Source organism: Penicillium hordei, assembly GCF_028827395.1.
Source record: "Penicillium hordei strain IBT 12815 chromosome Unknown utg000002l_segment0_segment0, whole genome shotgun sequence".
Lineage (NCBI taxonomy): Eukaryota > Fungi > Ascomycota > Eurotiomycetes > Eurotiales > Aspergillaceae > Penicillium > Penicillium hordei.
In genome coordinates this window covers 262,527-276,382 of record NW_026623143.1, presented here as the reverse complement: position 1 = coordinate 276,382, position 13,856 = coordinate 262,527, and the positions used below count along the sequence as shown (strand labels likewise).

General features: G+C 45.7%; 5 protein-coding genes across 5 annotated transcripts; 2 read left to right on the top strand and 3 right to left on the bottom strand.

Moving 5' to 3' along the window:
* Positions 1–607: 607 nt before the first annotated feature.
* N7537_003422 (FTFMHR domain-containing protein) lies at positions 608–3,199 on the bottom strand (the record flags this gene model as incomplete). Its single annotated transcript, XM_056894480.1, has 3 exons — positions 608–2,951; positions 3,008–3,059; positions 3,109–3,199. The coding sequence occupies 3 exons, from the start codon at positions 3,197–3,199 to the stop codon at positions 608–610; spliced, it is 2,487 nt and encodes an 828-aa protein (XP_056754228.1).
* A 1,598-nt stretch (positions 3,200–4,797) lies between these two features.
* On the top strand, positions 4,798–6,122 carry N7537_003421 (aromatic ring-hydroxylating oxygenase subunit alpha; the record flags this gene model as incomplete). The annotated part of the gene is made up of 3 exons (XM_056894479.1): positions 4,798–5,594; positions 5,652–5,877; positions 5,928–6,122. 3 exons carry the CDS (start codon positions 4,798–4,800, stop codon positions 6,120–6,122), a joined length of 1,218 nt encoding a protein of 405 aa, XP_056754227.1.
* Positions 6,123–6,892: 770 nt separating this feature from the next.
* N7537_003420 (uncharacterized protein) lies at positions 6,893–7,227 on the bottom strand (the record flags this gene model as incomplete). The annotated part of the gene is made up of 2 exons (XM_056894478.1): positions 6,893–7,146; positions 7,209–7,227. The coding sequence occupies 2 exons, from the start codon at positions 7,225–7,227 to the stop codon at positions 6,893–6,895; spliced, it is 273 nt and encodes a 90-aa protein (XP_056754226.1).
* Positions 7,228–8,815: 1,588 nt separating this feature from the next.
* On the bottom strand, positions 8,816–10,937 carry N7537_003419 (uncharacterized protein; the record flags this gene model as incomplete). Its single annotated transcript, XM_056894477.1, has 3 exons — positions 8,816–9,506; positions 9,587–10,272; positions 10,356–10,937. The coding sequence occupies 3 exons, from the start codon at positions 10,935–10,937 to the stop codon at positions 8,816–8,818; spliced, it is 1,959 nt and encodes a 652-aa protein (XP_056754225.1).
* A 652-nt stretch (positions 10,938–11,589) lies between these two features.
* On the top strand, positions 11,590–13,357 carry N7537_003418 (flavin-containing monooxygenase; the record flags this gene model as incomplete). Its single annotated transcript, XM_056894476.1, has 8 exons — positions 11,590–11,683; positions 11,774–12,154; positions 12,221–12,285; positions 12,336–12,555; positions 12,619–12,665; positions 12,735–12,872; positions 12,936–13,138; positions 13,189–13,357. 8 exons carry the CDS (start codon positions 11,590–11,592, stop codon positions 13,355–13,357), a joined length of 1,317 nt encoding a protein of 438 aa, XP_056754224.1.
* Between the last annotated feature and the right edge of the window lie 499 nt (positions 13,358–13,856).

The window sequence follows — 13,856 nt, the reverse complement described above, 5'->3', positions numbered from 1 at the left end:
GAAGCAAGGAGTTGAAAAGTCCCAGTCAATTGTGATGATTGAGTTTGAATTGTAGCAGAGATATTTGCAGCAGGGTGAAACGTTCTATTTAACATTCATTTCTCTACGTAGCTAAAGGTTGCTGTGTACTCAGTTTCTACCCCACTCGAACCACATCGCATTTTCTACCCCAAAGCTTATAGATCTGCTTACATATCGATTGTTATTGCCCAGGTGGATCGAGTGGCGGGAAATTACCTAATTATGGAAACAGTGGGGCGAAATGCATTTAGATTCCCTCTAATGCCGGATGGGGTAGATATCGGGCATACATGGAGTAATTACCCCAGTGTCTTCCGAGGAATGCGAACCCATCTTACGCCACATTCCCCTTCCACAATTGATAGTATCATTGGACTAATAGGATTCGTTATTCGATCGGAGATCGGGGCTACGGAGTAACCAACGTTGGTTTTGAAAAGGATAGACTGCCGTAGAATGAAGCAGACAATTGCGAGGGAACTGTGACAGAAATAAAGAGAACTTCTATTCATTGGCCTTTCTTCTGTGTAAGCCAGCGAGCCTGAAGTTGTTCCAAATTGTGAAGTTAGATCATTGTTCTCCAATGTCAAGTCGAAGATGACAGCCGGGAATCCAGGATATCAGCGATAATGGTAACACTCTCGCCTATGACCTGAGAGATATTGAATACATGAAACCCTCCAAATGTTTCGGCCCATAGTCGAGCAGTAGATGCTGCTAGACGGCGGACTGCATCCGCATCATCATCCGCCCAATCTGAAATCTCAGTAAGATCTGCCTCTCTGATAACAGTATAAAGCATGCTGAGGAGCTTACGCTCATCGTCCCGTAAATTTTGAACGCCGAACACCTCTATACATCGAGCAATCTCCTGGAGCCAATGGTTGAGAAGGAATGTACATTCAAGGTTGCAAAGCGAATGCTGCATGCTCCAGTTCAGCATTTGAGTGCGTGCTATGAACTGTATTCCCGACCGGACAGGAATACTTAGTGCGTGGATGCACTGCAAAACCGCACGGTCAAGAAAAGGGGAGCGTTGACAGACAGCAGGTCGGCCATCGATAAGCGCACGGGCAATTTCCTCGGGATTCCGAGTACTTAGTTGGCGGTGCGGTCCTGTGTTGGCATTTAGACGAATATATGCTAAGCGCACAAGGGCCGTGGCGTTGAATCCTATGGGTCCTCTAGGCGATAATGGATCCAGGGTGGATTCATAGGTTGCCTCCCAGGAATTCTGCCACGCTCGCAGTGCCGATTCCATTGCCTGCACAAAGCCCATTGAAAAAGACCCGGTAGATTGGTCTACCAGAGAAGATGTGTTGCGAGCGAAGAAGATCTCTTGAAATAAGCCATGGATGAGTACATAATTCGCGAAGGCAGAGACTGCCGCCGGCTCGTGAATTTGATTCCCCTTGATAATTTCTCCCAAAGCTTGCTGGAAGTTTCTGGAATCAGGTGTATGAAATCTTCGCATGTGCCTCCACTCTTGGGGATTCGGGGCGTTCCATTCCTCGCCGCAAGATGGCAAGCTCAAAAGTACTTCCTGGTTCAAGATCGTGGGCGGGAAATGAAAGGCTAGGCATTGTAAGTTGGATTGAGCATATGCCACCCATAGTGTTCGACGGCGCTCCTCCTTCTCCACCCAGTCTTCCCAAGAAGATGTCTCATGGCCTGCGTCAGGTGTAGAGATGCCGATTTCACGGACTAACATAGCGACTTGGCCGGACATCGTGAGTGAGTCACCCACTACAGCACGATCGCCCCATGATGCCAAAGTCATCAAGGCTATAAGTCCCTGCAACAAACGTAAAAGCTTTGGAGTCTTTGTAGATAAGCCAGGATGAGCATCTTCATCGTTATTGATGGTAGGGGAGCTCTGCGGGTGACGTCGTATATTTGAAGTCTCTGCGTAGCTGTGGGAAGTCTTTGTTAGATTCGAAATCTCCACGCCGCTGCGTTGGTCGAGACGCCAGTTGATGAGTGTCCGTGCGGCGTGGTAGATCATGTACCCTTTTGCATCTTCAAAGCGATAGAACGCTCCAACCGCCGCCAGTGATAGAATGAGTTCTGTGCCGAGCGAGGAGGCAGAGGAAGATGGGATGTGGAGGAATGGCATGTGATCATGATAACTGCGAAAGAATCCTTCTAGGAAGCGAGAGACAGTGTGTCGGGAAGGCAAAGAAAAAGACGACGGTAGAACAAGGGCGGTCTCTTTAATGTCATTGGAAAGCGCTGCATAATCCGAAGGCGTCAGTTTCCAAGGGGAAATTGAAGGAGCAAAATTCCCTTTCAATTGACGGTTTTGCGATGGATCTCCCTCTTCCTTGGCAGCGATGGGGTGATTTTCGTGGTCCACGTTGGGCTGCATGAAATAAGGTCGCGGTTCCGGCAAGGATGGCCGCCCCGGAGCTGTTAAACGGTGCGCTGTATTTATGTCTAGAGAATTATCGACGCTTTGTTGCCCTTGCTCTACTTGCTCGGAGGTTTGCTGTTGCTCCAGGAGAGGAATTTGATATTGCTGGGAAATATCCACCAAAGAGAGGTTCGTGTCGAAGAAGCTGGCAGGTAGAACCTCTGAAAATGGACACGAGTCGTTCCAAAGAAAGTCTAAATCATCGGTCTCATTCCACGGTATTGTTTGGTTGGCAGTGTTTTCCAACGCAATTCCCATGAGATCAGCTTCAAAGGGGAGCCCAATAGGATCACTTTGAATATGTGGCTCGTCGCTAGTGGGAATATGTTGGGATAAAGACAACCCAGCCTCAGTAATGGTGGAGCCGGTCCCTTGGGTGTCGTCAAGCTCATGAGTACCGAAAGAGTTGCGAGATATCCCACCTCGCTGGGGTGGCGAGGATGGATCGTCAACAGCTACATCAGAATACTCCGGGCTGTCCTTGTGGGACAGCCGTAGATGGCGCGTCAACATATCTCTTGAGAGATGGTCAAGTCAGTACGCACGATCTTATTAAAAGTCACGCTTGCTTACTGTCGTGCAAATCTTCCGCCACATTCACATATGAAGGGCTTCTCATGTGTATCTCCAGAAATGTTAGTCAACTGATAGGAGTTGCGAAGTTTATCTCTTACGGGTGCGCTCATGTCGCCGGAGATGTTCTTGTCGCTTGAACTGCTTTTGGCAGAACCTGCACAGCGGGACAACAGAGCGCGGTCGGCCCATCGCCCCTGGCACTGGGCCGTCGCGTCAATTAGGGCAGAAAATCCGTGGAGCTTAAATGATAGAAATATGATGGCTGACCCGCAAGGCGTTGATGAGCCGCAAATAGCGGGTCCGGTCCTCATCATGTGACCAAGGACACGTGAGGGGATACAAAGCTTCCAGTCCGCAGCAATTCTAAAGCTACTTAGAATGATTAAATTATTTAAGTATTGGGGACACTATTGTAAGAGTATGTCTGACCATCAGGCTGCGCCTAAGAATATACATAGGATGAATATAGAATCTGGAAATACAAGGCTGAAGGTATATATGTACCATAGTAGTACCCGGGTTCTGATATAGTTGAAAGGCTTTCCCCATGATAGATAGAAATATGAAACTGTACACTAGAAAGCGCAGATCGTGCACTCGAGCTAGATATTTGATTTTTACAAGCTATCCCAATTCAAATCTTTTCACTAGTATATACGTGGCTGGGGAGCTTGTCACGCTTTCTATACCGTTGTTCACCGTGCTACTATATTTTGCATTGATCTTTAAGAGCTGCACCGCTCGCCCGTCATTGAATTTCCGTAAGAATGCGATCCTTGGCTCAAGGCACCCAAGGGTCCGAGCCAATTATGCACTCGAACTGTACCAATCCGTAGATGCTGCACAGCCTTCTACATCACCCATTTCAAGACGCTGAGTGAGTCGACAGGGGTGGGAAAACCGCTATCAGAAGAAGCAAATCGCAAAGCAATAGCGTCTTTTACCACCCTCCCAGTACCAGAACCCTGAATCACGGTAATTGTTGCACGAGAATCTGGAAGAATTTCTATCGAATATCATGGTGACATATATTGTGGTAGATTTTCCAGGGGTATCAACCCCTGGAAAATCTATGGATCGCCGTGCCGGCGTGCTCCATACAAAATTATATATCATTGTTAGTTAGCTCGTCCACACGGATTGGAAAAATAGCGGAGTTTGTCAATTTAGTTAGTTAGAGTCATACATATATGTCATCCATACCATCCATTGCCGTACCACACACAGATTTCTGTTAGTTATGAGCTCGGACTGTTTTACTTCCTAAATGGGGAAAAATACAAAAAATTAATTTGTCAACGTTCGACGTTCGAATCTCAAATTGATCAATCTTCAATAATCTTCAATTGATAGGTTCCCTTTTCTAAAAATCCGAAGATACGCCAAGAATAAGTGCGCGGAGGCCGTAATAAAGACCAAAGTAACAGGTCTCACCAATCCGAAACACAGAAGAAACATACAATGTAATCATAAATAAAAGTTGAACTTGCGCAGCGTGACTTACGTGTATACATTATTTCTAGGTCCATCGTTGGTGGGGTAATAGCGTTATCGAGCCAAGGCTGCAGACCCCCATCTTTGACATTTTGAAGTTACCACGTTGTATAGGGTAGAATCCAATGTATTGACATAAATTACAATAGTATCTTATCGCTTGACACATGTACATCCCCACTCCCCCATTTTGCACCCCCTCACGACAACCAAGAGTACCATGCTATATAGCGTGATTGCCATAGTCCCTCGTAACCCAAATTTGACCTAAATTTGTTTACATATCATCCAAAATGTGGAGGATTTTCGGCCCAGGAAGCACGGGAAAAGAGGACCCTCCACGTGGTCTACCAGCCTCATGGTATCGCTCAGAGGCAATGTACCAATTGGAGAGACGGGCAATCTTCTCTAAGCGATGGATGCTGCTCACCCACTCGAGCCGTTTCAAGAAACCGGGAGATTATCTGTCTTTCACGGTTGCGAACTTCTCCTTTTTCCTTATCCAGGACCGAGATGGTACAGTCAACAGCTTCCACAACGTCTGCCGTCATCGCGCATTCCCCGTTGTCCAATCTCCCTCCGGCACAACATCCATACTGAGCTGCAAGTACCACGGATGGTCATACGGCCTGAAGGGTAACCTTGCCAAAGCTCCGCGATTCGAAACAGTGCCCGATTTCGATAAAACCCAACACTCGTTATTCCCAATCCATGTTCACGTCGACAAAGCCGGCTTTGTATGGGTGAATTTGCAAGCCGGTGAAACGGACGTGAAATGGGAAGATGATTACGAGAAGGTTGATGAAGAGCCCCGCATGCAGGACTTTGACTTTGCCGCCGAGTTCAAATTCGATCATTACTGGGAGATGGAATTGGAGGCGAACTGGAAGGGTGTCATTGAGAATTATAATGAGTGCTACCATTGCGCTACTTCTCACCCGCTTATCAATGGGGTTTCAGATTTGCCAAAATATCGGGTTGAGCCCAAGGCACAGTATATGGAACATCATATTTTCAATAAGGAGGGCTCTGATAGCCAGTTTCGACGGGCAATTACGTACTTCTATCCTACGACTTCTGTTACGGTGACGTGAGTAGTATATTCTTACCCTTTCAAGTTTGTAAATGGCTGGGCTAACTGAAATAGTGATAAATTCTTCTATATCCAACGCATGATTCCTGTATCTGCTACTTCAAGCAAGATTGAGAACGAGGTTTACCGTCACCGGGATGCCACCGACGAAGAATTCGAGAATATCAATGCGTTTTACAGACAAGTGCTCGACGAGGACAAGGAGCTCTGTGTTGGAACGCAGGAGAACCTGAGTGCTGGGGTTTTCACCAATGGTGAACTACACCCTAGCAAGGAGAAGGTAACATCCAACCATACCACTACTATGACAACAACTAACTAAGACGTTAGGGACCTATACACTTCCAAAGTAGCGTCAGAAAAATGCTCATGGAACACCGAAAAAATGAAGAAAAGCAAGGAGGAGCGGAGATTTGGCCGGCCACCCCGAACGCTCAGTTGTCGAGGAATTCGGCAGAAGATGAGAGCTTTTGTTCGCAGTTGGAGGCATTTAGTTGTATGGCCAAACCGGAACTGGCATGGTAGCTAGATACACGAGGTTCTTGCTCTACTTATGTACCTGTTAGCTAAATACAAAACGAACTTGTAACTATGGTATATGCTCTCCGAGTTAATTACAGGCAGCTTGCTGGCACGATGCGGTGTAGGGACTCAAAAAAGGCATTTATTGCGCATCTGGCTGATGTTAAACAGGGTATCCAAAAAAGCACGGAGAATTGAGGTTTAGGAAATCAGTATTCTCCGACTCCCACTTTAGGAACGTACCTGCTCTTTCGACTTCATATCTCGTGAATTTACATATTCCTTTGATATTTGGCATCCGGCAATCCACCGAAACACACCTCGGAACCGAAAGCCGCTACCCCATGAGACAAGAATTCTCTCCGAATCTCCCGAGTGAGGAATATTACGCTTAGTGAACGGAGTCTTGTTCCGGATAGCCTGTCACTGTCCAGTATTCCTGTTGACCCACTCGAATGCTCGGGTTCCACAAGCTATTGGGGCTATTTCCGAAGACTCACAGCCATTCCCGCTTGTTCTACGTGGAAAGGCGTGTGTGGGAAGACTGGTTAAGGTATGGGGGATACGGGAACCTAGACCAAATAAGCCCAATAGATGCATCCAAATGAATCAATCCCCTTCCACTCCCACTCATAAAATCACCAATTTCTGCAACTATAACATCACATACAATCTTATAAGCTTGACCATGGGTACATGCAAAAATAACAGTCACCGAGTAAAAGAAAAGACAAGCACGACGGCCTGCATCATAAATTCATGAATTCCATAACCTATTTATTTAACCCAAGCGGGTTATCCCCAGTCTGCTTCCGTCCTCCAAGACTAGAAACACCACTCTGTACGCCCTGTCCTGCGCTCTTTGTCGTATTACTGACACCCTCCGTCGCGCCCGAGACGGTCTGTCCAAGCCCTGATATTGCGTTGCCTACAGTTGAGCCGAGGCCGCCAACTGTGCTGCCCAGCGTGTTTGTCACGCCGCCGATTGTCTTTCCCAAGGTATCGCCGACGCCACCGAGGAGTCCGGCTATTCATGTTTGATCAGTTTGAGTTGGGGTTGGAGTTGGGGTTGGTGCAAAGAGAATGTACGGTTTTGCTCGTTGGACATGGTGGTTATGTGGAAGAGGATGTTTGTTTTGTGTGTTGAAGAAAATGGAAGTGTCAAGTATCTAGACAAGTGCAATAAGACCCAATTGGGGAGGAGTTGGATTGTGCCAGACGGTGGAAAAATGAATCCAAGAAAGCAATCACAGCCTATCTGTAGTTTCAAGGCCAAGTGCAGAACACCTTCCTCATTCAAGTGGCGTTCAAGGTAGAGCGCAATTCTACAGTTGGAAGCTGCTTCAATGCCCATCTTAATATCACTAGAACATTTGCACGAGCGTCCCTGCAGAGACCCCTGACGACCTGTTCGTGTCTATTTCGAGCTACTTTGCAAAACCCTAAACCAAATTTATCAGTAGCGGTAACATCCGAGATGATCTTGTGTAACCCCACAACTAGATGCTAGCTTTACAAGGAACGGTCCAAAGAGTCAAACCGAGAGTTCTATCTGTGATTAACTTATTTGTAGGGAATGACCCGTTTGTTATGACAGAATCCACATAACTGGCCTTTACTCCAGAGTTCCCTAGCTATCAATTTGGCATAGCCTGCTTTCGTAGTAAAACCAGGCTCACCACATATTCCCGTTGAAACTTTTTGAAAAAGCCCATAAGATCTCGTTTCATCCGATCAATTGACTCAATGATGTGTCTAGCTTCTGCAAACTCGGTCGCTTGGAGCGTTCTGCTCTGCTCAACCACTCCGACTGTGTCATTCGGAAGACGGTCCCCTTCACCATATATTAGCACGCTAGAAGTCTCCTGACTGACATTGTGAATACGTGACAGCTCTCACCTTCGCACTTTATCAAAGCATCAAGCAAAATTGGTCTAGAGCTCCTAGATATCTCTAAATGGCGAATGGAGTGTTTGCAAAAGCGCAAAGCACCATAAATATGTCCACGTGGAACCGGCTCTTCTGGAATATAGATCTGGCTGTTCCCAGATGTCACATGATCCTTTAAGTAAAATGACGGAAAGCTGGTGTACGAACAATGTATGGTATAAATGACCAATGTTGACAACTCTAACTAAAATGACAAAACCCGCTATTTCAACAATCTATGCGGGCCATGATGACTAACTGTAATATGCACTTTTGTATGGTATGCCTGGTACCCAATGTCACATGATGTTTCCGGTATATTACCTGGTTTCTACCATGTATTCGGACTTGGTATTCGACATAAAATACCCAGTTCTAGCCATGTGGACACCGTATCAGATGTATTCGCTTGTAAATCTAATACACCTGACACCTCCATACCTCGAAAATAATCTCTCATGGTACGGGATATCCTAATTGGTCCTACGCTTCATGTGTGTTGGTCTGGTTACACAAGGATGCACGTGGGATAAATGGGCAGTTGGAAGTTCAGATATCAGCTACCTGTTTGAAATCTATGTGATGTCACCCAGACATACCTCACGGGTTAAGCCAGCCAATATATAGACAGGATCGCAAAAACTCATATGTACCCAGAAAATCCAGTGATCCGATCGTACACCTATTTAGCACAAGACGCATGAGCTTTGACGCTGTGTCAAACTAAACGGAGCGCATCTTCAGCTTGAAGGTATATTTAGCTCAAATCAACTATAGATCCAGTCGCTCAGCGTTGCCCACATCCGGACCCCTAAAAAGATGATGCTTGACACTACCAGAAAGTGCTCAGGCTTCACTACTGCAGTAGTGCCATACAGCATCCATCCCAGACCTTTCGGAATGATCCACATGAGTGCCAGACGCAGAAAGAAGGTGTACACCGCTGCCACTTTGTATGAACCCCACGCCAGATTTTCTGTTAGATAGCAGTGCATCTTTGCTGCCCGATATCTCCTGCACATGCCAACTGAAAGGTTTGACTCGGTAAAAATATCCATGAATGTTTTAGGTGCCGACTCGCGCCGCCATGGGAACACGGACCGAGCCTCCTCTGAGGTGGGAAAGGTACCTGCACAGGCAATCAATTTTTGGAGTAGCGCCGCGTCAGAAGTCCAGAGGCGCTGAGATACCGGATCACAGACCTGGGGCAAATGTTCTATTTCAGTGGTAAATCCCAATGAAGCATCTGTGTACTTCAGGATGTTTGTGTAAAACTGAGGCGTAAGGGGCTGAATCGTCAGAGTGGGCCGTGGAGCAGATGTGGGTGTTTTGATAGGGGAACGCATAGATACAGGGTGGAGGTGTAGTGATTTGGCAGGGATGTAGATCATCGTTAGAGGGAATGAGCACGCATCGACAAGGTGGGAAAGATAAAGTTGGAAGACGGGCTCCAAAGCACTGCGAAGTATGAGTTAGATAAAGCAGATCATCAGCCTAGCAGCGGTGGGTGAGCATGGATAAGGAAGTGGAGACAATACCTTTCTGCTTCTGATGCATTACGTGGGATGTTATTGCGCTTCACTTCCGGTTTGTTCAGATAAGGTAGATTTCCTCTGAAGCGGATACGGAGGGCTTCCACGACAATCCTGCCCAAAGAGATGGGTATGGTGAAAGACCATCTCAAGAGGAATATTAGCACCTCCCATGATGGTGCCAATAAAGGGTCAAGGGGAGGAGCTGTCGAAAAGAGTCGACTTGTAATTTTGGGTTTTCCAGAGGAAGTGATAAGGGTCATGTTGGTGTGCAACGGGCCTCCTTTGTCAGGTGCTGGGTCAAGAGGATCGACAAATCGAAGGGCAAACGAGCCTTCGACCTTCTCAAAAGGCGAAGCGAAAATGTCTTTTTTCCAGCTACCCTTGTAGTATTTGGCAGTAGGGGCCGAAGACATGAATCGAACAGATTGAGTGCCATTAGGCCCTGTTCCTGATGCAGTACTGATCACCTCGCAACTTTTTGCTTTCTCAAAAGAGGAGGAATCTTCTGGAGTAAGTCGAGTAAAGGCATTCTTCTTTTCGCCGAACGAGTTGTTGATCTCCATGATGATTGCGCTCAGCTCTTTCGAGGGCGAGTAAAGATACCAATACGATATAGGACTTTTTGTCCACCAGAGAAACCTAGGAATGCTGACAATGTAAGCATAAGGGTATTGCCTCGGATCCTCGCCCTAGAATATTTAGCAAAAGATCACATCTCAATCAAGATAAGTGGACTTGCTTGTTCTTTTAGAAAACTTTCCAACTTTTTGACCAAGCCTAGGTGACCATCCCCGCGATGAAGATACAGATCTGTATCAACTGTAAACCAAAGTAGCTTTCCGAACATCATATTCACAAATGATCTTAGAGAACTTTTGGGAGGGGAGCTGGGACCAGGTTCACCACTGTCAATGGAAATCACAGATCCAACACGACCACGCAATCCAACAGGAATGCCGACAAGGAAATAGTTGATCCAATAATTATACTTTTCTGGAAACATCCGTGAATGTGTAAGCCGGGCTGGGAAGAGAAGAGGTCTTCCTAACAGGGTCCTTTCTATCTCTGAGTCCTCTTCTGGCCATAAGATCAGATTCCGCTGAACATAGGCTACCACTGACACCCAAGCAAGAAGGGCACAGCCAACACCTCCGGCAAAAGGGGTCAGAACATTTTTCAATGCTTTGAACCATCCAATATGGTGTAATATCTCTATTGAAAGAGGAAATATTATATAGAAGAGGTCCTTCATGGCTAGGCCCGGGTGGTATCGGAATAAATGTAGGCAGACCACAAGGCTAAACAAGCCTAAAGCCGCGGGAGCTGCGTCTCGATGGGATGTGTCAGATAGCATATTGTAGAATTTGAGTATGATTATTTGAAATGTGGGATCAATTGTTCTTGAGGGATACTTAAACTATATGGATTTTTTCTATTCTCGCGGAAGCTCGGTTGCCTCTAATACGCAATTCTAGACTTGCACACATGTGAAAATGCATCTCACTGAAATTGGAAAAATTTGAATACCAGCGAAGATAAAAGTGGCAAATGCTCCCAGAACTATCAAGTAAATAATCCCGGTTGGGATCGGCATCCAGCACACCCTACCCTACTTCACCGGCCACGAGGAATTACCATTGGATTCGAAATCTTCTTGTCATATACGAGACATGAAGGATAATCGTTCTCAGCTGACAATTCAGTGGATCAGTGTAACCTCGAACTACATACATAGCGAACCAGGACTTCAAGTTGCCACTTATCTAGACATCCGGATGCATTTGCAGAATGGTTTCACATACATGTGAATCTCGGCTGGAAGACAGTATACATCTGGCCTCAGGAAACGTAAAATTGAAGAGGCAACAGATCCTGATCATTCATTCTACATATCCCTCTCCCCTCAGACATTCGCTGGTCACTTTCCTTTCTCCAAGATGACTTCTTCTGAGAAGAGACCTTTCACAAAGGTGATAATCATTGGAATTGGCTTTTCGGGCTTGACCATGGCGTGCAAGCTTAAAACAAAGCTCAATTGTGATGAATATACCATCTATGATCGGTCCGCAGCGCCTGGTGGTACCTGGTGGGCAAATAAATGTTAGTATGCCATCTATTTATCTCTTTTTGCTCTCGAGTCTCTTAAGAGTAACGTGAGATTAGACCCAGGATGTGCTGTGGATATCCCAGCCGCATTTTACACTCTTTCGTTCGCTCCTAACCCCGACTTCTCCAATGTCTTCCCTCCACAGGCGGATATTATAGAATACTTCAACGGTGTGGTGGAGAGGTTTGGTGTTTATCGGCATGTCGTTCCAAATACAGAATGGGTAGGAGCTTATTGGCAAGACCTTACCAGCACCTGGCTGGTCAAGTTGAAGGACTTATCCACTGGTGGCACATTCTATCAGGAATGCAAGATACTTATATCTGCTGTTGGTGGTCTGGTAAATCCGAATACCTTCGATGTTCCAGGTGTCGATACCTTCGAAGGTGATATTATTCACACTGCAAGGTGGAAGACGGACACTTCTCTTCGCCAAAAAGACGTCATTGTTGTTGGAAATGGATGTAAGTTAAAGATCTATTCCCCAAGCCTCTGTTATTTACAAAGGTTCATGGCTAACTGTTTCTCAGGTTCAGCAGCTCAGCTTGTACCCGCCATTGCTGATGAGGCAAAGAATATAACACAGTTTATGCGCGTGAGATATGCGTCGATTATTTGTAAAATCGCATGATTAATAATTTACAGACACCGCAACATTACGTGGAAAATGACAATATGCAAATCAGTGGCAACTGGAAGATGCTTTTTCGCTACGTGCCGGGCGTTTTGTGGATTCTTCGGATTATCATATTCCTCTACCTGGAAAGCACGGCCACCAGGTTCAATGTGGATGGAAGCGGCAGCTCCAGGGCCAGGGAAAAATCATCCCGCAAAAGCGAAGAATATATCAAAAAATATGCACCGGGTGAGTTTCTTGTATGAGAAGAATACACTGAACATCTCCTGATCATTGTTGAATTTTGATAAGAGGAGTATTGGCCGCTCCTGATACCAAAGTATGATATTGGATGCAAGGTAAGCTCATATGCCTTTGTTAAAGATATCATACCGCATGCAATTTAAATTAACCCCTCACAACTGCAGCGTCGTGTGTTCGATAACTCCAAATACATTGGATACCTCCAACGAAGCAACATTCATCTTACAGATGACCCAATTGTGGCTCTCCAACAACATTCAGTTATGACACAGTCCGGTCAGCAGTACCCTGCGGATATAATTGTAAGTAAAACACCCCAAAGAAGCTAGGGCATCACATTATGTTAATGACCTCTCTCGATAAAGATCCTCGCCACCGGGTTCTCTTTGACACAGTATGATGTCGAGCTTATAGGTCGGAATGGTCACAACCGCAACGATCATTGGAGTGAATACGGCTACAAAGAGGCGTATAAGTCGATTGCCATGTCTGGTTTTCCTAATTTCTTCTACGTCTTAGGTCCCAACTCTGGGAAAAGTCACACGTCCACTATATATTCCATTGAGAAGTATGCCGACTGCTTTTGAAAACTCTGACTTTTTACTAACAACGATCTAGTTATACCAACCTGATTACCCGTGTTATTGCTCCGATCATCAAAGGTCATTCAAGCTTTGTTGAGGTCAAAGCCGATAGAGAAAAACTGTACAATCAGAGGTTGCATGCAGCCATTGCCAAAACAGTTTTCAACAATTCATGTGGCAGCGTATGTCACTCAAACCCTTAAATTTATGTTCGTGAAGAATAAGCTGATTCTGATGCCTATCTACCTATGCAGTATTTCATCGATCAGAAGTCTCAAAAGAATTGGTTCATCTATCCATGGAACTCCTTTTTCATGTGGTACTCGATGCACTGGGGTAGTGCAGATGATTGGACGTACAATGTAGGTTCCGACAAAAATTCAGAATGACATGCTGTGTGTATATTCTGTTCAAATAGATTAAACTCTTCTAGGTTCAACCGAGCAAGAAGCAGGGAGTGCTCAATTCCGAACTCACGGTACTGATCCTCACCCTCGGCATGATTCTGTTTTGCTTAGGTGCGGTGCTGGATCTTAAGTCCCAACTAGCTGTCATGTTCAGTATTTAAAGCTAGGAAAACACAGCAATTTCATTCTGAAAAACCCATCTGATTTTCATCCTTTCTTATTACGGATAGTATATATAATACTGCCTTTAAATATCTTACAGCCCTCTATATCTATCTTTTAGGGATTAACGAGA